The sequence below is a fragment of the Fragaria vesca genome, linkage group LG7 (assembly GCF_000184155.1).
Source record: "Fragaria vesca subsp. vesca linkage group LG7, FraVesHawaii_1.0, whole genome shotgun sequence".
Lineage (NCBI taxonomy): Eukaryota > Viridiplantae > Streptophyta > Magnoliopsida > Rosales > Rosaceae > Fragaria > Fragaria vesca.
Window position 1 is genome coordinate 17,115,862 of NC_020497.1, and position 23,723 is coordinate 17,139,584.

Below are 23,723 nucleotides of genomic sequence, written 5' to 3' on the forward strand. Positions count from 1 at the left end.
ATCACCCACTTCACCACAGAAAACAATAGGGCGACTCTGAACTCCCACAGTGACTGCACTTGTTTCCAGCTTCATTCACAAACACCAACAATGGCGACCCTGCAGAACTCACCTTCACCCCACAGGACCCTGGTGCTCAACTCCTTTACTAAGGTTCTCAATGCCCCTATTGTTTTCTGTTTTAGCTCTCTCCTAAGCTTCAGTCTTTGATGGTGCTTATTCTTTTTCTTGTTTCACCTGCTTCATTGGCATTGAAATTTGTTGCATTAACTAGGTACAAAACAAGCAAAGCAATTCACATTGCTACAGAAGAAGCGTGTCGTTTTTGGTAAGAGCAGAGCAAGCTTCATCATCTTCAGCATGCTCTCCTTCTCAAGGTCCTCACTTTCATTATTTTCTGTCTCTTTCTATTGGCATTGTTACGTATCAGTGTCTGTTTCAATTAGAAGTGATGGTTTCTGGCATTTATAGGCACAATTCTTGCTTTTGTGTTCGGTTTATTAATGGTATTAGCTCTATAATGTAAGGGTTTGTTTTCTTCTTGAATTCCATCTAATTTTATGTTTATACTTGGCAGATAGATCTGGGAGACGCCAAGTACTAGCTGCAGGGACAATTGCTTCTATGGCTTATCTCACTAACCAACATTCTGCATCATGTAAGGAATTATATCGATACTTGTTTTGTATCGGTTACAACTGCTTCTTGTCCTTACAAGTCTTGCTGTTCATACATCGAAATACTAGTTACCATTAGTGGCAAGAAAAAACAATGCCCGTTATGTGTTTAGTGAGTTGCTTTCCTTAAGAAAATGATGACTGATATCCTAAAACAACACCTTTGATATGGCTCAGTTGCTGCAGAAAAGAAGAAGGATTTCCAGCTTGTTACGGACAAGAAAGACGGATATGAATTTGTCTACCCTTTTGGTTGGCAAGAAGTTTCCATTGAAGGGCAAGACAAGGTATTCAAGGATGTGATTGAGCCGCTAGAGACTGCAAGTGTGACTCTCTTCCCAACTGTCAAGGAGGACATCAAGGAATTTGGGACTCCACAAGAGGTTAGAAAGATATGAACCTTACGTGCTAGATTACCAAAGGTTGACATCAATTTATGCACATATTGCTCAGTCCTTCCCTTGATGATCAATGACAGGTTGCTGAGACTCTGATCAAGAAGGTTCTTGCTCCTCCCACCCAGAAAACAAAACTGATTGAGGCAACAGAGGTTTGTGCTGTAACTTCATCATGTTTGATACATATAGTTAGTTTACAGGTGGATCCATCAACTAGTTTAGAACTTCAGCGCAATGGCACTTTCCTGATATATAGCAAACATGTGATGAAGTTGTGAATAGCTAATCCTCGTTGCTGCGAGTGTGACATTCTGCATATTAACATATATCTAGACCTCTCACCATGAATAACTTATGAAGATATATAGTTGTGTTGAACTTTGTCCGGGAGGCATTTGTTATAAGGTATTGAATCTCTTTTTATGTTTTAATGGTGTTTGTGATTTTGGTGCAGCATGAGATTGATGGGAAAACATATTACACTTTCGAGTTTATGGCCAAGGCTCCGAACTATACTCGCCACGCTCTAAGCACAATAGCTGTTAACAATGGTACTGCTCTTTGTTCAATTCTGAACACGAAGTTTTGTATAAACTACTTTCTACATGTTTATATAGCTTTGCAGGCAGCAGTTGGGTGGTTTTTGTTTCATAACTTGCATTGCTGATTGCAGGTAAATTCTACACACTGACGACAGGAGCCAACGAAAGGAGGTGGGGGAAGATGAAAGATAAACTACACACCATTGTTGATTCCTTCAAACTTTTCAAAGTCTATGAAGGCAATTTGAGTTAGGAGGACATCATTCTGCATTATTCCAAAACAAGGGCATACACTAGACCATACTAAGTACGTGCACATCAGGCATCTTTTGTTTTAGCCTGCTCATCAGGCATCTTTTGTTTTAGTTTTTTGTATTTTTTGAAAGGGAAGAGAATGAAATGTATCTATTAACGATGAGAGAAATTCTTTGAATGACAAGGTTCACCTCAGACAACATTTTACAAAATTGTATTTATTGGTCTGGAGCATTTTTCAATGTTCACAGCTCTCATCAGCTAATTCCAGACTAGAATGATTCATAGTCATTTACTCCTCAATTCTAAGAGGCAATAACTGAAATGAGGTGTATAGGAGTACAATAACAAGCACATCTGACAAACAATTACCAAATTGCAAGTACTAAATTTTAATAGCATCACATTGCCATATGCAAAACAACATGGTTCTCAAACACATTAAAGAAAAGAGTATGAAACCAGTACAGTACTACTAACAAAAATGTCAAAGCAATAACAAAATCCCTTTGGCTCCATCTAAATAACACAACGATGGCTTAAATGATACCGATCTTGTTAGCCACATCCAATGCATCGTAATCAGGTGTCAACCTAACATATGCCTTCTTGGTTCCATCAGGCCTGAACATTACAATTCTTAAGTTAGATCCAATTTAATTAATCAAACATGCAGCAGGTTTAACAATTACAGCAGCGACAACGACAAAAAGACCAATGCTAACTACAATTATCAAATTAATAGTATTTACCTGATCAGAGTATTCACTTTCTTGGTCTGAATGTCGTACATCTTCTTCACTGCATCCTTGATTTTCTTCTTATCAGCACGGATGTCAACAATGAAGACAAGGGTGTTGTTGTCCTCAATCTTTTTCATGGCAGACTCGGTGGTCAATGGATACTTGAGGATCTGGTAATGGTCCAACTTGTTTCTTGGTGGTGCGCTAATGCGGGGGTATTTGGGGTTTCTTTCCTTCTTCAATGTCCTTGGCCTGTGGAATGTCACTGATGTCCTGATCTTCTTGGCCTTCTTCTTGAAGGTTTGCCCTGACTTAACAGCCTTGGCAGCCTTCAAGGCCTGAGCCTTGGGATCAGCCTTCTTACTGTCAACTGCAATAAATTGAACAAAACAGGCTTAAAATTAGTATGATAAGAAAAAACAACCAACCAGCAACACAAATCTAACTTTCAGCCTCTAACCATTTTTTGGTCTTTGGAAAAACAAAACACAGTAGCTGAGTCGACTCGAATGTAGCACAAAATTCCGACAAGTTTCACTATACAAATTATGCAAACACTCTTGCAAACTTAACCCACCCCAGAAGAACTAAAGTCCTAACTCCAATTTAAAAACCAATCCAAAGCTTATCTCTTAAACATAAAATGCCTAAAACATATAATTCCATCACATAGCCCAGAAATCTCTTTCTACACAATCCAATATTGCATAGTCAAACAAATTTATAACATATTAAACTTCAATCCAGCCAAAACAAAAGCTCTTAGCAGCAAAAAGCAACACCGAAACACAAATTTCACAGCCTAATAACTCAAATTTCATATTAAACGCGCATATTCATTCCGCATAAAGTTCAATGTCAAAGTAATTACCTTTAGGAGCCATTGCTCAAACCTCTGCCTGAAACAGTCCTACCTGAGATTCATTACACAAACAATAACAGACTAAATCAGTAAAACCCTAGCCAAATCCAGATTTCAAATAATCCCAAAGCCAAACCAAAACCACAAACAGCCAATCCAGATTTTCTTTAGCTGTTCTGATTACTACTACTAAAATCGCATAGCTTAAACAAAAATGAAAACTGAAAGCAGAAGCGTGAATATTTAAACGGCCTAGAGAAATAACCCGATTCAGAGAATAGATAGAGGCTAGGGTTTTGATTGAGCAGTTGGATTCATAGATACAGAGCATTTCTGAGAGAATTGGAGCGAATCGATATAGGGCGTAAGAGAGAAGAGGACGAAGAAGTACCTGAGGTGAGAGAGCAGCTGCGGCCGAAGAGTGTAGGGTTTCCAAGTGGTGAAGACGACTCTGGTGGCTTTATATAGCTGCTCTCTCTTTTGTGTTAGTAAAACCCCTACTTTTTTGGGCTTTCGATTTGGGTTTGAGAGACATAAATGAATTTTGGGCCTCTTCGATTTGGGTTTGATGTCATATTTTTTTTTTCACAGAAGACCGATGAGTTATGTAAATTTAGGGTTGGTTTGGATTTTGGTCATGTAGATGTGTTTTTGTAATAGAAACATTAATCAAATTGATTCAGTTTTGAACTGCAGACACTTTGCCGATTCTAGAAGCATATCCACGTGAACTCTTAAAATTCCAAGGCTTTTGTTTTTTGTTTATTGTTACAACTACTTTGATCGTGGTTCTTCAAACTAAAATGATACAACTACATTTGATGCTCATGCTAACATTTCTAGTAGTCATGCTTTTGGAACCCTTCTCATTGACTACCTTGATATAAACACAGATGAACATATGGTGTGGAAAATTTACGAGAGTAAATTGTGTTATGAGTTGGTGATTTTATTGATGTACAAGATATGTAATACGAAATTATCACAATTTAAAGAGCTAAAAGATACATCGGCGTTAATCTTATTCGGTGTCAACAATACAAGTTTCACTACGTCTAGCACTTAAAGTTTAAAAAAAGTTTATCCCACGCAAAGAAATCGAATATTACCAAAGTGTAGCGACTATCATTTCCTCTTAAAGCACAAGATTGCAGCAATGACATCTCTGCGTCTACGTCCTTCAATCCAAATTCAAGCCCCGAATCCTTGAGCTCACTTCCCACCCACAACAATGCTCCACGAAAAGGCGACAAGCGTCTTCAAGCCTGGACTCTTCGACCATAATCTCTACCAGGGTATTATAAGACTGCGTCCAATTCACACAATTGAACTGCGAAAGGTTCTTAAAAAGAGACACCGCCTCGTCCAGCTGCCCTGCTCTTCCGTAGGTCTTGATTGCAGCCACAAACACCAAGTCTTTGCATTCACATAAATCCCTCTCCATATGATTGATCACTTCCGTCATCTGAGTGATTCGGCCCGAGCTTCCGAGAATGCAATCATGGTGGCATAGACTGCACCGTTGTGGTGGTAATTCGGGTACTTGGTTTGTGCTTCACTGAATATTTTGAGAGTTGTTAATGGGTTTTTTCTGCATACGTATGATCTGGGAGAGGTTCGTCAGTGAGAGAAGGCTCAGCCATCTTATACTCATGGTGATCCGACATTCACCGCTATCACTATGTAATCTAGCACTAGACAAGAAGCTGCACAATTTTTGCAGCTGAGAAATTGATTGCAGCTCAAGAATGGAAGGCTGAAATTTCAGTTGGGTATTTCGTCGAACATTTAGTGTGCATGGTTTTTTTAACTATGATCGTCTCTAAAATCGCATGAGACAAAGATAACGAAACAATGGAAGCAACCAAAACATGGTCATGGGAATGGTTTTCTCCAGTTATCAATCAGTTCACTCACAAGCAAATATTGACCTGTACGTTGGCAAAATACTGAAAGATTGATGAAAACCCAAGGCATAAAAAGAATGACAATGCTATTGGGAAATTGGACAGAAATTTGTATTTCACACCGAATGTGGTACCAATCATCCGTAGGTTACAAATCATGTCACCAACCGAACACAATAGTAAAGACAAATTCATGTCCATAGTTTATAAACATATCACAAAGAGACCAGATAGTAGAGAGTAGACGACCCTCCAAATTGCGTTACCAATGCTTTAACTTAATTAGCACGGCTTCTAATCACATCAAGCCCCATCTCTATAGGGTGATCAGTAGCTTGCAACTCAACCTCAATGCCATCCAACTCTCTCTTGAATTTGTCCTTCGAACTGGCTTAAATCATCTTGTGCTTATCACCCTTGATATGTGTGGAGACCTTCATTGGTATATATAATAAACGAATAACAATTAGACACAATGTGATGATACAATATGAGAAGTGAATTGATTCACAATGAGTTGATACACTTATCATGCACAGCCATCCCAGATGAGCATCGCTAATAGTCCATATCCATTCCCTAATCGACTTGCACAACAATTCGAAAAATATACAATAAAAAGCACCCGATTTTTTGTTCGTGTAACAAAGTTTACTATTTCAATAAGGATTTCTAGTTCTAGTAGTTTCCTAGTTCTAAACCTAATATGATTTGTATTGGTTAGAGCCTATATATATAGGCACAATAGATGGCATTTGGCATTCAACAAAAAAATTTGTTTGACGATTGTAGACATTTTCCACCTTTCATCCTACAACATTTCACGTACTACGTCATCAACTCTTTGTGAACTCGATCTCCATGGGAGAAACGACAATTCGTAATTCTCGAAGAAAGAAGAACGTGGCGACTACATTAGCTGATTGGTCAACCCTTCATCAAGATTTTATTAACTGTTTCGCGCATCAAATAGTTTCCATGAAGGATTTCTTTGCTTTTGGAGGAGTTTCCAAATCATGGAGATCAGCGATCAAGGAAAATTCTAATACAGCTCTAAGATTACAGCATAAAGTTCCAGTCCTAATTCTTTCAAAGGAGATCAACACTCCCGTCCGCAATATCTACAGCTTGACAGAAGGTCAAATTTCCCAGCTTGATTTACTAGAAACTAAGGGCAAACTTTGCTTTTCTTCTCTAGGATGGTTGTTGACTGTATCCCACGATTATTCCACACTTGATCTTTTTAATCCGTTAACCCATGCCCATATTGAGCTACCTCCTCCTCTGCCGCCAAAAAAATTCTCGCTTCGTAACTTGAAGAAGTTTGTATTGTCATCGAGCCCTTCTTTTACATCGGATTATGGGGTCATGCTTCTATCATATCATCATTTAGCATTCTACAAGCCGGGGTACAACAATGGTACATGGACTCTGGGGCCTATACCTTTACCGGAGCCGTTAATATTAGTTGATGCAGTTTATTACAAGGGACAATTTTATGTGGTGGACTATCGTGGTAAGGTTTTTGTTTGTAAGATCGAAGATCCTAATAATGCAGCACAAATGAGGCTTGTGGCTCCAGAGATTCCTGAACAACTCTTCGGCAAAGATATTCATTTTATTGCACGATATTTAGTGGAATCAGCAACAGGGACCCTGTTATTGGTTGTCACTTTATACGAAGACAACTGTGAAGTAACTACTGGTTGTAGGGTGTTCGAGGTGCCGATTAATACAGGTAATTCATGGGCAAAATCAGAAGTAAAGAATTTGGGGAATACAACCTTGTTTGTGGGTGCAAACAATTCTTCATTCTGGATTGAGCCCTTGGATGATTCTGTATGCAAAGCCAATTGTATTTATTTCCTAAACCGGAGCCACGTCTCTACGGCAGATGACATCGACATTGGTATTTACCATATGAAGGATGGAAAAATGGACAAACACTTGGAAGAATTGCCAGATTTTAAGTACAAAGGAAGTTCATTAACATCGCATTCATGGCTTCAACCGAGTTTCTAAATTGTATCATTCACTTAATATATTTTCAAGTATTTGAACTCTATGTATGTTTCGCTCATGAGTCTTTGACTACATAAAAACTGCTAGATTAAATAATATCTTATGACACGGTGTCTCCGGTTTATATTTCTACTTTTGCTTACAAGTTACAATATATCATGGCCAGTGAAACAGTTAGTCGGTGTATATTCTCTTGCAAGCTAGGGTTCCATGCATATGCATACCTAGCTATTGATTGAAATGTAAGAATCAATATACTAAACTAGTCTCCGATGTATGAATCCCCTTCCATCACAAGATGAGAGCTAACTGGACGATGACAATCACGCCGGCCATCTGGTATTTCCATTGATCGATCGGCTCGTCTCAAAAGATCGGACGATGCCACTCCAAGATAACCACACTGGACAGGGACAAGCTAAGGGATTTACGTGAAATTTGTTTTGTTAGTTTTTTTTTTTTTCTTTTTTTTTTCTAATTGATCTCTCACTCATTTGCTTTGTTTTCGGTATTAATTATAAGGGTGCGGTTATTGTTACCCTACCATCTACTATCTCCGCATTTTGCATACATTACTAATGGCTGAGATTTCTTTGCTTCTCCTCCCATAAACACTAGATGATGGATTTATAAGGGTCACGAAATCCCCATCCATAAACTAAGAACAAACATCTATAAGACTATAATAATCTCAGCAAGTCAAATTCCAGCACTTATGGGCAAATTAAGTTGAGATACTCATGCAACAAAATGTTCATACTCTTCACTCTTGTTAAAACAAAGGATCCAAACTTAAAACTACTGATTCAACAAGACAAAGACATCAAAGTGACTACGCACTTTTTCTACGACTCATTGTCTCATTGTTTATAAAAGTGTAAACTTCTGAACCAACTCGGCATCCAGGATCTCATAAAACCTCCAAAAATGTCATTTTCGCTTGCAGGTTTATGCTTCTGCTTCTTTCTTCCCAAGGAAAACACTGGTGAGAACAGAATCTGACTCCAATGATGCCTTCAACAGTTTCAAACCCTAAGGAAAAGAAAAGGTGATCATTGCGGATGTATAACGCACAGTAGTATAATTTTTGCAGATGTATAACGTACATTAGCAAAGTTTTGCCAAATTAGATTGATGCCAATTAGAAAACACCAGTTTATAGTTGAAGGATAAAGTATATATACTAGAAAGCTAACAGTAAACATTAACTTATCACCTCTTCCACACTGAATAATTTCAAGAACATAATCAAAATCAAAAGCAATATCTAAATAGACGGCGATTCAATGTTCAGTAATCAGAAACATAATTGTATCAAAAGTTGTCAACCTCTCAAAATGAGGATGAAAAAGAACTTGGCAGGCACAACAAGCTACTTAAATTGTGAAGAACATGTTACGTACAGCGTTAATTTTGAAAGACAAGTAAAATATGGGGGAAATATTAGGATTCATACCTCATCCATGCCAAGATGAACCACCTTCTCTTCAAGGGAACCAACCTCCCTAACATTGAACTTGTTGAGCATAGTTATACAAGATATGGTAGACATAGGCTTCACCTCCAAGTTATCCATAACCATGTATGTCACAACATCTTTCACATATCCATGACCTCCCCCGGAAGATCCAGCACTAGTAGCCTTAGGAGCAACATAAGGCACTTCGGTGGAGATATAATTGCTGCACTGTGGGCAAATGGCTTTAGGGTCATCAGCCATATACCTGTGGTAGCTCGCACACATATAGACCTTTTTATTCGCCAACTCTTCATTAGTTAACAAAAGAGAGGCATCCCCACTGCCTATAACCGCATTCGGTTTCAGCAAGGTATCTTTGTTACAATCTGGTAGCATGTAAATGTCACCAATCTTTTCGATACTGTCATAAAGCTTGCCCAGGCTCCCAACCATGCTATCCTTGCTGAGGAGCCTAATGACAGTGCCGACGGGTAAAGACATAATGGTAAAAAGGAAATCCACAAATTCCTTGCCTGATTCAGCATACAGAACTTTGTGGCCCTTTGTGTCTATCAAAAGCTTCAAAGTAACATTGGTGGCGGCAGGGGTGCTGGTAGTTGCCATTGACACTAAATCTAACTACTTCACACAAAAAACTCCAAAACACTTGCCCTGACAAGCATTATATATGTAAAGAATGAATCAGATCGATATGCATATGACCATCATCACTATTTTTTTTTTTCTAATAAACACTAAAATAACCTGAAGATAAACTCACTTGTATTACCAAGAAATTTCTGATTCAAAGTGAATCACACTTTCAAAATGGTATACAGTAAAAATTAAATTTCACCAAACAACATATAGCCACAACAGGCATAAAGAATATTTGAATCAGTAAATTCAGAGTCTAAATTCAGTTCCAGAAATTCGAAAAAATGTTGCTTAGAGAACTATACTAAAACCTGGAGAAAGAGAGTTTCGAAGAGGTACCTAGAAAGCAGCAGCAGCCGTAAGTTAGGGTTTTGGAGGGGGGAAATAATGGAAGATGATCAGACCAGTGTTTGTTTGCTACGTTTAATAAAACCTCGGCTTGGGCCTTATTGGGTTTCAAGACAAGAACTGGGTCAGTATATAAAGCAGCCAACTTGAAGCGTTGTTTTTTTTTTCGTATACAAAACAAAACATCTGTAACAACGGAAATTAGGGATGCTCAAAGAAGGGCAATATTATCTTCAGAAATCAAGACGTGATAGTTTTTTTAAAAAAACATATCTCCAATCTCCAATATATAGAAGGGAAATCATGTTTTCCAAATTGATAATATATGAAATCATTTCACCTTGGGGATTAGGGTTTCGTAAACTATTAGCCAGTTGAAACTCACCCCGATCTCGATGGCAACTATTAGCTTGAAGCTCCTCGTCGACACAGAGCAGAACAAGGTTCTGTTCGCCGAAGCAGGTAAGGACTTTGTGGACTTCCTATTCACCCTTCTTTCTTTTCCCGCCGGCACCATCATCAGGCTCCTCTCAAAGGATACCATGGTTGGAAGCCTGGGCAAACTTTACGAAAGCATTGAAAATTTCAGTGATACATACATCCAACCCAATCTCAACAAAGACATTCTCCTGAAACCCAAAGAACCAGGTTCTGTCCCAAATAACCTAGGGTTGCTGACCAATGTCGAAACAACAGAAAGAAAGGTGATCTACACTTGTTCGAATAGTTACAGCAGATACTATGACTACAGCTACCACACCCATAGCGACACGCACCCGTATTTTTCAGAGGATCCTAAAGCACAATGTCCAGAGTGTGGTGAAAGTCTGAGTTGTAAGATGAGTTATGTTCCTCCACCGAGTAGTAGTGGTAGTGCAGAATCTTCCGCCGGGAAAGGGGTAGGGTTTGTGAAGCCGGTTGTTACATACATGATAATGGATGACTTGGAAGTGAAGCCTATGTCTACCATTTCAACAATAGCTCTACTCAACCAGTTCAATGTTAGAGATTTTGGTGCCCTGGAACAGAAGGTTGTTGATCTGGGCATGGATGAGGTAAGCATTTTCATGTTTATTCTAATTGAATTGATAGTTGTTTTCTTTAATTGATCTTTTCTTATTCAAAAATACCCAACCCTTTTGAAATATGCACCACTTAGATGCTTTTGGCTTACCAAAATATATCTACGTATAAAATAGCTTCAATGGATGAATTCAATGACCTATTTTGGTTATATTTTAAAATTTCTCTAATGTTGGGTTTCTGCTCTACACACTTGGTAAAATGTACCAGCTAATGCCATTTTATAGATGATTTAATGAAACCTTTTGTTTTTGTTTTTTCATTGCTATATTTAGGGCGTGAAATTGCTCAAGGAATCATTGCAATCGAAGTCAGTCCTAACTAATGTGTTTCTTGGGGGAGTGTCTGGAAGAGTGAAGCATGAACATCTCAACTCTGCAAGTTAGTTTTCATGCTAGTTGATTACTAGAATCAGACATCTCGATCTAATAGAGATTTTCTTTTTCTAAATTGGATTTATAATTTGGTTTGCTTAAGAGAATTGTAATGACTTGATTCGGAAGTAAATCTTCTTCATGCCCATATTATATTCAAATGCTATTTTCATTGATACAGTAAACGATTTTAGGTTTTTATGTATTCGATCACTAGCTTGGTTCAGAATCATCAACCTTCAAGCAAGCCACATTCCAAGTAATAGATCGCGCGAGATATTGCATTGTTATAAATAAAGCAGAAAATTTATCCATAATCACGCCATTATCCAGATCTGAACTACTTCAAGACTTCCATACAGAAAAGTAGCAAATCATTTAACCAAACGAACAAAATTTACCAATTCAAACAAAATCATGGATCTATGAAAGTAAGAAGCCAAATATCAGCTTACAAGGTCAAATGTTCATGCTGCTTTCTTTCCAAGAAACACATGGCTGAGAACCGACTTCGACTTCATTGATGCCTGAAGCAATTTCAATCCCTATAAGAGAAAGCAGGGTAGCGCGTAAAGAATTATCTATATGTTTGTTGATTGTGAATATAATGACAGACAATATAATAATTCTAAATCATAAGAATACCAGCAGTAACATTTCTACAACAAAACTGGGAGATATATAGTAGAACAGTTTCAAATTTACCTCTTCCACGCCAAGATGAATCACTTTCTCTTCAAGGGAACCAACATCCTGGCCTTGACATTAAATTTGTTAAGCACGGCTATACTAGAGTTTGTGGACATAGGCTTTACTTCCAAATCATCCATGATCATGTATGTAACCACGTCTTTTACATACCCTCCCTCAGGTACAGCTGGACGTTTCTTTTTAGCATTAGCTGGTGAAGCAACACAAGTCGCCGGGGTGTACATAGCATAGTTGCACTCAGGGCAAACAGTTCCAGAGCGGTCGGCCACATAATGTCTCCGTGGACGTTTATTGTTGTATCCCGTCGATCTAGGGATACCGTTCGGGTTCAAACAGTACACGCATACGTAGAACTGATCATTAGTATCATATTGGCTTGATTTGTTACCAGTGGCTTCATTATGCTTGCTCAATTCCTCTTCATTGGCTTCGTCTGTCAACAAACGATGAAGATCAGCACCAACAGACAAAGGGTTTAGCAGGATATTTTTGTCAAGATTAGGTTGCATGTATTTCTCGCCAAGACTTTGAACGCTTTCGTGAAGTTTGCCTAAACAACCAACCATCACATTTTTCAGAGATTAGGCTGATGACAGTGCCAAGAGGCAAAGTCAGGAGAGTGAAAAGAAAATCCACAAAATCCTTTTCTGCTTCAGCAAACAGAACCTTTTGACGCTTTGGATCGATCAGAAGCTTGACGGAGATGGTTGAGCCATCGGTTGCCATGAGACTTTAATCGATGAGAACGAGAGAATCAACTATATGCAAGTTGTAAATGAAGTTCGGATAACCCTATTTATAGGAAAATATATTGATTTCGAGAAACTGTTCATCTTCGAAGGATTGGAATCGGTGGATTAACGTTCAATATCAATTACTATAAGGAATATAAGCAGACGAGTAAACAATTAGCGTTCTTGGGAACATGTATAGTCAAATGTACCATCCCTAAGAGCAGTTAAGGTACATAAAAACAAAAACAAAACATCATCTCGGTCGTCGAGCGTGAAAATTTACATGTGATTCACTTATATAATCATATATAGATATACAAACTGAATGGTTACGATATAAAAATATGAACAAAAAGTTGCTCTAATTCCATTTATCTCACAATGATCAAATGAAAGAAGAGTCATGTGTGTATGAGTGTATCGCGAGTGTGTGTAAAGGATTAATAGCATATATACGAGAGGATACTTCATTAAAACTACGAAATAATTAAACCATAAGCTCACACTGAAATTGAGTTTGAAATCCAAAGCGCAACTCATTACAATTCTTTTAAGCGAACTATCTAAGCGTTTCGATCATTAAGTATCCGCCAAAGGAGAAACATCCATAAAAGCTTCAGCATGTCAATTCAGTTGTTGCCAACTTGTGATTTCACATCTTCAAGCTGTATTCCTCTCAGAAATACATTGGTTAGGACTGACCTTGATTGCAATGATTCCTTAAGCAATTTCACACCCTACAGTTAGAATCAGTAAACGGTCAAATATATATGTGTACGTATGTGTGTCATTCATTTGAACAAAACGGGATTAGTAATTTTAGCATTGTATTGAAATTAATTGATTTGACCTTAAGCTTGAAGAGCAGAAAAGTTAAATATCTAAAAGAATAATGGTAGCTAGATTGACTATTCTTTTGTGAATTGCTTACAGACTTCATGATGAGCCTATATATATAGAGTAATACTAACAGAGATATATTGTCACCTCAACGTTTTCCTCTCCTTCGTTACTTAATTCTCTTCTCGATTACATTCCTCAACATTTTTTTGCTAAAGATATATGAATTTAGTTTCTTTAAGCAAAAGGAAAGATGATATAGAATCACAAATGAAGCTATAAAGAAAACAATTGCAAACAGCTACTCCTTGGGCATATATACACTATTGGAATGGATCAGGATGACTGTAATTGAGGAGAAGAGAAGTTATTAGGGAGACAAAAACGTGAGGTGAGATTAGAAAGAAGCAGTGAAGCACTCCCGTTCAAGTGCTTTTCAATTACTTCATTACAAATCAAATTATTAAAAAAAGAAAGAAAAAAAGAAGAAGAAGAAGACAAGTTTGAATAACTAGAACATCATTGTGTGTACAAAGTACAAACTCCATCTCAGAGAGTCCTTCTCAATAGTAAGAAATAATCAAACATTCAAGCCCAGGGAGAAGAGGAACTGATGAATATCAGTGTACGTGTCAACGCCATTCTAGTCACCCATTGATAAGATAGGGGATCTGTTTGACCCCAAAACTTAATTATTCAATCGTCCATACGATGGATTCCCTAAACCCTAATCGATCATTACGCTTTGAGATATAATCTACAGGATTACTACTGCAATTAAATTGTTGAATTCCAAGTATATGAAAAGAAACAGAGAGAGAAATAGGGTGTACCTCATCCATGCTTACTTCAACGTTCTTCTCTTCAAGGTCACAAATACACTTCACATTAAACTTCTCCAGCTGAAGAATACTGGCAATGGTAAAATTAGGCTTCACCTCCAGTTCATCTGTTACAATATATGTAACAACCCCTTTCACAAACCCGTCGGTCTTTGTAATCGGTGTAGAGACTGTAGGCACATAACTCGCCTGATAACCTAACTTGTTGTAGCAATTTGGGCATGTGGCATTATGGTCGTGAGAAACATATGGCACATCATGTCTTCTTGAACAATAGTAGATTCTAGTGTTTGGAGATTCCAGGTTGGTCAGCAAACCTAGGTTATTAGGAACATCGGCCGATTCTTTGGGTTTGAGGAGGATGTCTCTCTTGAGATTGGGCTGCATATACATGTCGTTGAGATTTTCGAAGCTCTCGTAGAGCTTGCCTAGGCTTCCGACCATGCCGTTTTTGGAGAGGAGCCGGACGACGGTGCCGACGGGGAAAGATAAAAGGGCGAAGAGAAAGTCCACAAAGTCTTTGCCGGCTTCGGCGAACAAAACATTTTGGTTTCTTTTGTCGACGAGGAGCTTTACGGTGATGGTTTTGGAGTTGGAGGTCGTCATTGACGAGGTGCGAAACCCTAATCCCCAATAGTAACCCACAAATGAATTTCACTTGTGAGAGAGGAACGGTTTTTCTAGGATTTATAAGAGGGACTGTATATAGTGGGCTTTGCAGCACCCTATCAAATGCTCAGACTGCCCACAGAGAAATTACTCAAAATTTCACTTTCATCCTCAGTGAAATATTAAGAAATAAAGTAAAACCACAGATAAAAAAGCTAATAAACCTTTCCATCAAACCAGCACCGTTACCAGATCTACCACTCAAAAGTCGGAATCAACTATAACAGTTGCGAAATCTTAATTGATCCAGCATGAAAATAACATAGCTGACATGGTGAATTTATTGGAAATTAACTTTTGTTCCCACAAAACTCATAACGAATCTTAAGAATTCTTGAAGAAGCTAATCTAATGACCCTCGTATATAGAAGCTGAAGCCTTACAAAAAGTTTTTTAGGTATTGTACTTGTGGGATTTTCTTTAGACTGATCAAAAGGTTGAAAGACTTACGATCATCAGCACTCAACGTACAGGCGGTACAGCAATATCAGTGATGCGTACCAAGATTAACTGGCATTTCAGTATTAGAGAGTTAGAGACTAGGTAGGGTTAACAAAATTCTTAGCCTTAGCCAACTACATTAACGTCTAAAAGGACCTTAAGATCATATATGATATGTACAAATAATCCAGAATATTGAAAATGAATCCACAAATTTAACGAAAACACTGGTTAAAGATAGCCATATAGCACACTGCTTAAAAGCATATATATTACATAAGAAAGTTTGCATTCAGAGTCTAAGTATTGAACTCCCATCAGAAAGTTATGACTTATGAGATCCAAAACTGGATCATTAAATTACATCATCACATAGTTGCTCCAAAATAACCATGGGTTTGGTAAAAAGCAAAACAAACCCGTAACTTTAGATTTCAAATTTTATTAACGTGGGGTATGAAGTGACTCAAGTAACATTAAGCACTCGGTTCTTTATAAGTTTATATAGGCTTAAATTATAGACCTAGATAACACACGTTCAGCAAACCGAATTAGTGGACTTCAAACTATGTGGCCAGCTGTATGTGGTTCAATCTCAACTAGAAGTCGCACTGGTTCTGTTTGGCACATAGCAAGCTAGCTAGCTAGCTTTACGCTATCTATTACTGACTAGATGTTTTCCAGAGAAGGGCGAGAGGGCTGCGCAAGGCATGCAGGAAGTGACCCTCATCTGCAGCGACAAGATGTGTACGTCATTTGAGGCCTCAGTATTAAGTCGATTTGAGATAATCGTCTGCTTGTCTCAAGTGTATGGTTTCAAAATCGTAAATAGTGATATTTAAGGGGTTGTTGGGATTTAAGAAGCGCTAGACTACACGAGAGTATCGTACACCGTTTTATAGTTTATTACACGTGGCGTTGTACTGTCCACAGGTTTGAAGAGCACACATAAATTTCAACTTAACAATCGTTAGCCGTAAAAATCATTCGTCATTGTTAAACTTTAAGGGCATTTTGTCAATTCCCACAAAACCCACTTTTTGAGCACGTCATTGCAAGTGGAGTCGAGATCGCATATCAGAGAATTGGCTCGTCGAGGAAGATGATTATGGGGTCAACTAGCGACGGAGGAACTCCGTTGTTGTCGATTCCGATCGAGTCGCTGCCTGAGACATCTGACCCCCGTGATATCCAAGGAAGCTACGAGCTATAAGCTCCTTGTTATCGTCGAAAGGCCTGAGGTTCGGAATCGCCGTACTTCTTACTCTTGGAGCTGTAGATCGGAGGAACACTTTTTTTTATCAAGTATTACTACAATCATTGGGTCGATCACGTCTTCATCTGCATCAAAGCATAGAGAACTATTTTCGACCAAAAAACAGACAGAACTCAGAGAAGAATATCTATAGCATACGGGAGCCACGGTGTAATGATGAGAGCATCTCCGGTAGAATAAGTAAGTTGTTTGTTGCTAAATTTAACAATAGTTAGTTAGGATATTTAACAATTGAAATAGTAATTGTGTTTCGACAGTAATTATTAAGTATAAGTTAAGTAATATTTTTAACGAATCATAAATTTACATATGGATAAAAAATGGAGGAAAAACATATGTTTCTCTTTAGCAATTTATGTCTAGATTGATAAATTTATCAATTTAGTTTAACAATATTAGAATTTAACAATTTTTTAGATATTCAGCTGGAGTCCTTATTCATTCTAAAAATTGACAAATTTAAAAAAAATTTGATTTCACAATAACGCTGAAGATGAGGCCACGTAGAAATTGAGGTGGGAATGTGGATCTGAGCCACGTTACAAGCTTCTTACCATGCATTTAATATAATAACTTTTTATTGTACTAACTTTATTAGATGCAACGGTTTTGATCGATTTGCGGGTAAACAGACGGGTCAGATTGGGTCGTATGAATTTTTTCCAACGACCAAAGATATCTGCTGTTCAACAACAGCTTGTAGTTCTTCAATCTTCATCGTTGGTAGCAAACCGGCTTGGGCAGTAGCAGGGATTGTTGGAGATGTGAAGTGTTAACGGTAAAATTCCGATAAGCTCGAGAGAATGAACTCAAGTTAACCCATCTTGCTCTCCCGGCAAAACTAGAACCACCGCTTGAATCCTCCAGAGTCGGCGCTACAGGCTCTGCAATGCCGAAGCTCGGCGACTCTGATCCGAAATCACTTGGTCAGAGGCAAAATTAGATTAAGTTACAACATTGCCCTTCAATGAAAACTTATTTTTACCATTCACAAAATTTACATAAATACCCTTCCGTTTTATCACCCGTTTCGGCGTTTGAAACGCCAACGCCAACGCCAACACCTTCTGGCTTTTGCCTTGTTGAAGTCCAAAAGCTTGGAAACGAAATAAGCAGACTCAAATATCACTATATAGTTGTAACCAAAAAAAAAAAATATCACTATATAGTTTGGTTTTTGATTTTACAGTCCTAGCCAGATTCTAAACACAAGGTGGCAAAACAAGGATTCCACGGAATACATGAACAAGCTAATATTCTAAGATAGCCATGCATGCATATAGTTACATTGAACATCCAGCACACAGCTGCTTAGTTCTTAAAAAGCAATACATACAGTAGTAGACAATCCAAAAGCAGGTCATTACATAATTACACCATCGATCACACAGTAACTCCTAGATAACCATGGGTTAGGTAAAAAACAAAAGATAGAAAACCCATTTTTATACACAAACAGCTAATAAAAGCTTCAAAACGTCAACTCCAAACTCGATGATCGATGTTAAGCGGGTGAAGATAAGTTCATGCAGGTGATGTAGCAGCTTTCTTCCCAATGAACACACTCGTCAGAACCGACTTCGACTGAAGAGACGCCTTCAACAGTTTCACACCCTAATATAAATAAAAGTTATTAAAATATGGTATATTTGCATACGAGGTGTTAATTACAAATAAAAGTAACATAACTTTTATGCAAGTTTTATGCCAGTGACTAATATTTTGTAACTTAAGATACTGAACCTAGCTGTAAGTCTGGAACATAACATATGGTTTAAGGAAATGATTTCTCACCTCCTGCATGCCAAGATCAACAACCTTCTCTTGAAGAACCCCCACATCCTTGACATTAAACCTGTTGAGAAGAGTTATGCTGGAGATGGTGGACATAGGCTTCACCTCCAAATCATCCATAATCATATATGTCACAACACCTTTAACAAACCCTACTCCACCGGCGCCTGAAGTTTCTTCTGAGGTAGTCGACGGTGAAGCAACATAAGTGGTCTGCGCGCTCAAAGTTTGATTACAGGATGGACACTTAGCTTTGGGGTCCTCGGACACATACTTGTGATCTTTCCCACTCGCACACATGTAGATCGCTTTCCGAGAGCATGATTCAGTGTTGCTCAGCTTAAGGATGTTGGATCCAAGTGGTGCCTTAGGTTTAAGAAGCACGTCCTTGTTACTGTTGGGTTGCATGTATGTATGATGTAGTTTTTTTACACTCTGATAGAGTTTTCCAAAGCCACCCACCATGCCATCCTTGTCGAGAAGCCTGATGACTGTGCCTAGAGGCAAAGAGAGCAGACTGAAGAGAAAATCGACAAAGTCCTTACCAGCTTCGGCAAAGAGAACCTTTTCTTGCTTTGTATCGATGAGGAGCTTCAGTCCAACAGTGGAGCTGGAAGAGGTTGCCATGTTTGTAGAGCGGTGTTTGAGCGTGTGCACGAACAAATGAGCAGTGTTTTTTTTACGTAATGCATATCAAGACCTAGTAACTCTATTTATATGGACTAGGGTTAATTGATATATGACGTACGTGGCTAAATTTTTGACCTAGTTCTAAATTTTTAAGTTATATCTTGTGGTGGTAATTATACGAAACCGAGAAGGAGAAGCGGATAAAGATGGCGGTAGCAAGCGGTATGAAACAGAATGACGAGACAGCTTCAACCGCCGGCTTTGGCTTCTTGATCATGATGATTATATGCAGTCCCTTCAAGATAATATTCGGTCTAATCGTATCGCATTAACAAGGACAATTTGTCTTCAGACGCTGCATTGACAAGACCAGACAGCCTTTTAGGTATTACAGTACGTAATTAAGTAGATTACACTTTGATCTTAATCTTGAAAAAATATCCAAGCACTTTGTAATCAAATTGTTATTAGACTGCTAGTAATAATTAAACTCAATTCTACTTGGAGTTCGGATTGAACTGCATGCCCGGCTTTTAAAACCTTGGAAACGAAAGTGTCTACGAAAGTGACTCAATTCTGGATAAATGTAGTCATTTTTTATTTTAAAAAAGCAAGCTTTACACTTCTATTGATGATTATATGCAAGTATTTATCACTGTTCTGAATTATTTGTCTTTGTTTCGACTAGTTCGGAAAAATAACCTACAAAACAAACCATAAATTGATGCTAGTTAATTTGCTCATTAAGTAATTAGGCGTTGTTTATCTGTATTCTTCCAAATAAAACTAGAATTATGGATTAATATCTTCTATTCATTTGCAAAGGAAAATTCCTGAAATATAAGGCCCGAGTACATTAACTGACATGCAATACAAATTACAAAATTCATAAACCAAACCAGTGATTAGCCGAAGCAACACTGCTGGTTGCTGTGTCGTCGACTTGGGATGCATTTGAGCTTCAGTTAGCTAGGTCCAACTACTTGATCTGGCTGCTATTGAAGAAAGGCCAGTTAGGGTTCGTGATCAATTAGGGCGGTCATTACTGTAAGAGCTACACTACCACCAAACATCAGCAACATCATCTTCATCGATATGTAATCAGTGCCAAACTCCATCATCCCAAATGGCATCAGCAGTATCACCAGTATCAGCGCCAGCATTATCAGCATCAGCTTTTGCCCTTGCCACTCCATCGGACCAATATGAGACTTCCTGAACCCTGAAGATGGACAAGGAGTATATATAGTCTTCAGAATTGTTTCAAGATAATTGCTGTGAGCAGAATCACTTTTGATATTGTTGTGAGAGAAATCAACTGAGGTGTTTGATAAACTGTTTTTAAAAATGCTGTGAAAACAAAAAGCAATTGATAGACATTGTATTAAAAGTGATTTGTTCTATTTAGTTACCAAAAAGGACCCAAATTCAAAATGTGTATATAAAAAACCTATCCGTGTTTTCTCTTGTACAACAAACTCAATATGCAATATAGCATATGCAATTTAACCATAGAAGTTCTTACATAAATAGCAATTGGAACCCTGCCACCTAGTGCAGATATATACAACAATTTAGTTTGCATCTGTGTTGGAAGTTGTTGTTACAATTTACGTACAAAGAATTGTGATCCACTTAATTTGTTATTAAATATCAATCCAGGAAATATAGTAGAGCGCAAAATGAAGTTGAGACGTCGTTTAAGCAGTTCATTACCAAGGAATATACTGCTAAGAACTGTATTCGACTCCAAAGATGCCTGCACCAACTTCAACCCCTAAAGATAAAACCAAACGCTAATGATTAAAATCATATACTCGTTAATGAAATGAAATTGATAGAATTATGAACGGAATATATCACACCTCTTCCTTGCCAAGACTAACCAACTTCTGTTCAAGGGCATCAACCTCCATAACATTCAGCTCTTTAAGCACATCTATAATTGATACGGTAGACATAGGCTTCACTACCAAATTATCCATGATCACAAATACAACACCACCTTTGACGTACCCTCCATTGCTGCAGGGCGCTTCTCCAGTAGATGCAGCTGTCGTAGACACGGCGCATTCACATAATGGACAAACATATCCAGGGAAATGGCAGCTGCAAGACTTACAGACATTGTTGTTTACGCCAAGGATATCGGCACCAACAACTGTTGCTTTGGGTTTCAGCAGCATATCCTTGTTAAAGTTGGGCTCCAAGTGTGTGTCTCCTAGATCTTCAACGCTCTCATACAGATTTCCGATGCAACCAACCATGCCATCCCCAGAGAGGAGGCTAATGACAGTGGCAACAGGCAAAGATAGAAGAGAGAAAAGAAAATCGACAGCTTCCTTGCTAGTTTCGGCGAATAGAACTCTGTTGCGCTTAGTGTCAATTGTGAGCAACATACTAACACCAGTAGGGTTAAAAGTTTCCATTGAAGAAGAAACAGTGAGGAGCAGGGATAGAAAAAGGCCTATTTATATTCAAAACTGTTCAAATTAAAAATGAAAGTTGATTTTATTCGTTGAGCCTCGAGAACATACGAGTCTATGACTAGTTTTACATATCAAGAAGGTGGAACTCTAAAGGTCGATCAACTAATAAAAGGGCACGCATGTATGATTATCTTGGGCGCATAAGCTTAACTATATAATCAATTATGACAGGAAAAACAGCACATATATATAAAACGAATCCAATCGAAATTAAGAATCAGAAATCTCAAGCGTTTCAATGAAAAGAAACAAATCCGTGCAAAAGATTTATTCGTAACGTCATTCCACACTTTTACACTCAAAGTTTGATATGTTCAAGCGTCTAACTTTAAACATTTCTCCCAAGGAACACGTTCGTGAGAACTCCTGACTTGGACTGCAACGATTTCTTCAGCAATTTCAAACCCTAAAAACCAAAACAGCACATTCTCAACAACAAAAAGAAAAAAAATCAAAACAGAAATGCATCTTTAGTATACATGCATTCATACACGCACAGTACGTACGTACATATAGTAGTTCGTTAAGGTAAAGTAATATAAGAATTCAAACCTTATCCATGTCTAGAGGTACCACCCTCTCTTCGAGGGTACCAACATCCTTAACATTGAAGTTGTTAAGAAGAGTAATACTTGAAATGGTGGACATAGGCATTACTTCCAAATCATCCATTATCATGTACGTAGCAACTTCTCTCACATAGCCGGCTCCATGGCCGGCCCTTTCTCCCGTAGACGTCGCTGGTGGAGTAACATACTTTGCCGGGTTGGACATGAGGCCACGACACCGAGGACAAATGGCTTTAGGGTCATCGGAAACATGGTTATTATAGTAGTTCGTTACACAGCTATACTGAATACCATGTAAAACTTCTTAGCATTTGATTCATTGTTGGTCAACAAGGGAAGAAAAACATTATCAGAACCACCAACTGGTGCCCTAGGTTTCAGAAGGACATCCTTGTTGAGATTTGGCTGCATGTATGTGTCGTTGAGATTCTCGACGCTGTTGTAAAGTTTCCCTAAGCAACCAACCATTCCATCCTTAGTGAGGAGCCTAATGACAGTGCCAACAGGCAAAGACAGAAGAGTGAAGAGAAAATCCACAAAATCCTTGCCTGCTTCAGCAAACAAGACTTTTTTGCGCTTCCTATCAATGAGCTTCAAATTGACAGTAGAACTAGAGGAGTTGGAGGTTGCCATATTCAGGCGCCTTCTAAAATAGAATAGCTTCCGCAAAATGGATCTATTTGTGAGTACTTGACTACTTGGATGCTTATAATTAAGCACTAATGCACACCTCTTTATGTGAATCTAACAGTTCAGGTAAGCACATAACGTACAGTTCATTTACAATCATGATAACTCTTCAGATTCAATACGTTTCTCTTCTCAGTTTTCCTAACCGTAGATGACTGATCATGTGCAAATCTTAGTGACCGGTGTTGATTGTGCATGCCATTGTCATTTAAGCAAATGCATGGAATCGGAAGGAAGCCAATTAACGACGAATCAATAATCAATTTACTCCAACTTAATTTGGACACAACACTATCTATATGACATTTGGTACGCCTCCTTTCTATTTTGTTTAGTCAGTTTATTCGGTAATGAGATATAGTATCATTTGCCTTTCCTTCTTCCATATGATGTATGAATACAGATGAGGTCAGACCTCCTCTTAGCTTTTTATTTCAGCTGTTGAAGATAGATCAATAGACAATTGTGAGCATCTCCAATAGTATTGCTAAAATTGAAATTTGTCAATTTTTGAGGTAAATAGATGTTCCAATAAAATACATATACATATACATATATATATATATATATATATATATCCGGATGTGAAGCGGATGTCCGCACTCGGCTTAAAGTGCGGACGTCCGTCCGTTCTCCACCCTCCGGCGCCGGCGATGGCGCGCCTCCGCCCCAGAATACTCCAGCAGCGTCCCCGACCACTTTCCCTCCCCG

The 23,723-nt window shown here is 38.2% G+C and overlaps 8 protein-coding genes and 1 pseudogene across 8 annotated transcripts; 3 read left to right on the forward strand and 6 right to left on the reverse strand.

Annotated features, from left to right (window-relative positions):
- On the forward strand, positions 1 to 1,870 carry LOC101306480 (psbP-like protein 1, chloroplastic-like). The gene is made up of 7 exons (XM_004308842.1): positions 1 to 153; positions 275 to 377; positions 578 to 658; positions 855 to 1,060; positions 1,156 to 1,227; positions 1,530 to 1,626; positions 1,749 to 1,870. The coding sequence occupies exons 1-7, from the start codon at positions 91 to 93 to the stop codon at positions 1,868 to 1,870; spliced, it is 744 nt and encodes a 247-aa protein (XP_004308890.1). The 5' UTR covers positions 1 to 90.
- A 383-nt stretch (positions 1,871 to 2,253) lies between these two features.
- Positions 2,254 to 3,940, reverse strand: LOC101302303 (60S ribosomal protein L23a-like). Its single transcript, XM_004307512.1, has 4 exons — positions 3,869 to 3,940; positions 3,487 to 3,529; positions 2,625 to 2,985; positions 2,254 to 2,496 (listed from the first exon to the last, which is right to left on the reverse strand). The coding sequence occupies exons 2-4, from the start codon at positions 3,497 to 3,499 to the stop codon at positions 2,412 to 2,414; spliced, it is 459 nt and encodes a 152-aa protein (XP_004307560.1). The 5' UTR covers positions 3,500 to 3,529; positions 3,869 to 3,940; the 3' UTR covers positions 2,254 to 2,411.
- A 2,305-nt stretch (positions 3,941 to 6,245) lies between these two features.
- LOC101306773 lies at positions 6,246 to 7,406 on the forward strand. Its single transcript, XM_004308843.1, has one exon. It carries the CDS (start codon positions 6,246 to 6,248, stop codon positions 7,404 to 7,406), a length of 1,161 nt encoding a protein of 386 aa, XP_004308891.1.
- A 948-nt stretch (positions 7,407 to 8,354) lies between these two features.
- LOC101307068 lies at positions 8,355 to 9,489 on the reverse strand. The gene is made up of 2 exons (XM_004308844.1): positions 8,863 to 9,489; positions 8,355 to 8,438 (listed from the first exon to the last, which is right to left on the reverse strand). Exons 1-2 carry the CDS (start codon positions 9,487 to 9,489, stop codon positions 8,355 to 8,357), a joined length of 711 nt encoding a protein of 236 aa, XP_004308892.1.
- A 776-nt stretch (positions 9,490 to 10,265) lies between these two features.
- LOC101307354 lies at positions 10,266 to 11,339 on the forward strand. Its single transcript, XM_004308845.1, has 2 exons — positions 10,266 to 10,925; positions 11,229 to 11,339. Exons 1-2 carry the CDS (start codon positions 10,266 to 10,268, stop codon positions 11,337 to 11,339), a joined length of 771 nt encoding a protein of 256 aa, XP_004308893.1.
- A 455-nt stretch (positions 11,340 to 11,794) lies between these two features.
- LOC101307645 lies at positions 11,795 to 12,764 on the reverse strand (annotated as a pseudogene).
- Positions 12,765 to 13,401: 637 nt separating this feature from the next.
- Positions 13,402 to 15,060, reverse strand: LOC101307945. Its single transcript, XM_004308846.1, has 2 exons — positions 14,446 to 15,060; positions 13,402 to 13,509 (listed from the first exon to the last, which is right to left on the reverse strand). Exons 1-2 carry the CDS (start codon positions 15,058 to 15,060, stop codon positions 13,402 to 13,404), a joined length of 723 nt encoding a protein of 240 aa, XP_004308894.1.
- Positions 15,061 to 18,364: 3,304 nt separating this feature from the next.
- LOC101308238 lies at positions 18,365 to 19,261 on the reverse strand. The gene is made up of 2 exons (XM_004308847.1): positions 18,635 to 19,261; positions 18,365 to 18,454 (listed from the first exon to the last, which is right to left on the reverse strand). Exons 1-2 carry the CDS (start codon positions 19,259 to 19,261, stop codon positions 18,365 to 18,367), a joined length of 717 nt encoding a protein of 238 aa, XP_004308895.1.
- Positions 19,262 to 20,365: 1,104 nt separating this feature from the next.
- On the reverse strand, positions 20,366 to 21,693 carry LOC101308527. The gene is made up of 3 exons (XM_004308848.1): positions 21,130 to 21,693; positions 20,981 to 21,041; positions 20,366 to 20,514 (listed from the first exon to the last, which is right to left on the reverse strand). Exons 1-3 carry the CDS (start codon positions 21,691 to 21,693, stop codon positions 20,366 to 20,368), a joined length of 774 nt encoding a protein of 257 aa, XP_004308896.1.
- Between the last annotated feature and the right edge of the window lie 2,030 nt (positions 21,694 to 23,723).

Excerpts from the sequence above, each read along its gene's own strand:
- LOC101306480 (XM_004308842.1), top strand. The coding sequence starts at position 91 with ATGGCGACCCTGCAGAACTCACCTTCACCCCACAGGACCCTGGTGCTC. Across the intron at positions 1,061-1,155 it reads AATTTGGGACTCCACAAGAG|GTTGCTGAGACTCTGATCAA; the intron begins GTTAGAAAGATA and ends GATCAATGACAG. Across the intron at positions 1,228-1,529 it reads AACTGATTGAGGCAACAGAG|CATGAGATTGATGGGAAAAC; the intron begins GTTTGTGCTGTA and ends ATTTTGGTGCAG.
- LOC101307354 (XM_004308845.1), top strand. The coding sequence starts at position 10,266 with ATGGCAACTATTAGCTTGAAGCTCCTCGTCGACACAGAGCAGAACAAG. Across the intron at positions 10,926-11,228 it reads TTGATCTGGGCATGGATGAG|GGCGTGAAATTGCTCAAGGA; the intron begins GTAAGCATTTTC and ends TGCTATATTTAG.
- LOC101308527 (XM_004308848.1), bottom strand. The coding sequence starts at position 21,693 with ATGGAAACTTTTAACCCTACTGGTGTTAGTATGTTGCTCACAATTGAC. Across the intron at positions 21,042-21,129 it reads TTAGTCTTGGCAAGGAAGAG|GGGTTGAAGTTGGTGCAGGC; the intron begins GTGTGATATATT and ends TTTTATCTTTAG. Across the intron at positions 20,515-20,980 it reads TCTTAGCAGTATATTCCTTG|ACTATATATACTCCTTGTCC; the intron begins GTAATGAACTGC and ends ACAATTCTGAAG.
- LOC101306773 (XM_004308843.1), top strand. The coding sequence starts at position 6,246 with ATGGGAGAAACGACAATTCGTAATTCTCGAAGAAAGAAGAACGTGGCG.
- LOC101307945 (XM_004308846.1), bottom strand. The coding sequence starts at position 15,060 with ATGACGACCTCCAACTCCAAAACCATCACCGTAAAGCTCCTCGTCGAC. Across the intron at positions 13,510-14,445 it reads TTGAAGTAAGCATGGATGAG|GGTGTGAAATTGCTTAAGGA; the intron begins GTACACCCTATT and ends TTCTAACTGTAG.
- LOC101307068 (XM_004308844.1), bottom strand. The coding sequence starts at position 9,489 with ATGGCAACTACCAGCACCCCTGCCGCCACCAATGTTACTTTGAAGCTT. Across the intron at positions 8,439-8,862 it reads TTCATCTTGGCATGGATGAG|GGTTTGAAACTGTTGAAGGC; the intron begins GTATGAATCCTA and ends TCTTTTCCTTAG.
- LOC101308238 (XM_004308847.1), bottom strand. The coding sequence starts at position 19,261 with ATGGCAACCTCTTCCAGCTCCACTGTTGGACTGAAGCTCCTCATCGAT. Across the intron at positions 18,455-18,634 it reads TTGATCTTGGCATGCAGGAG|GGTGTGAAACTGTTGAAGGC; the intron begins GTGAGAAATCAT and ends TATTTATATTAG.
- LOC101302303 (XM_004307512.1), bottom strand. Across the intron at positions 2,497-2,624 it reads AAAGTGAATACTCTGATCAG|GCCTGATGGAACCAAGAAGG; the intron begins GTAAATACTATT and ends TGTAATGTTCAG.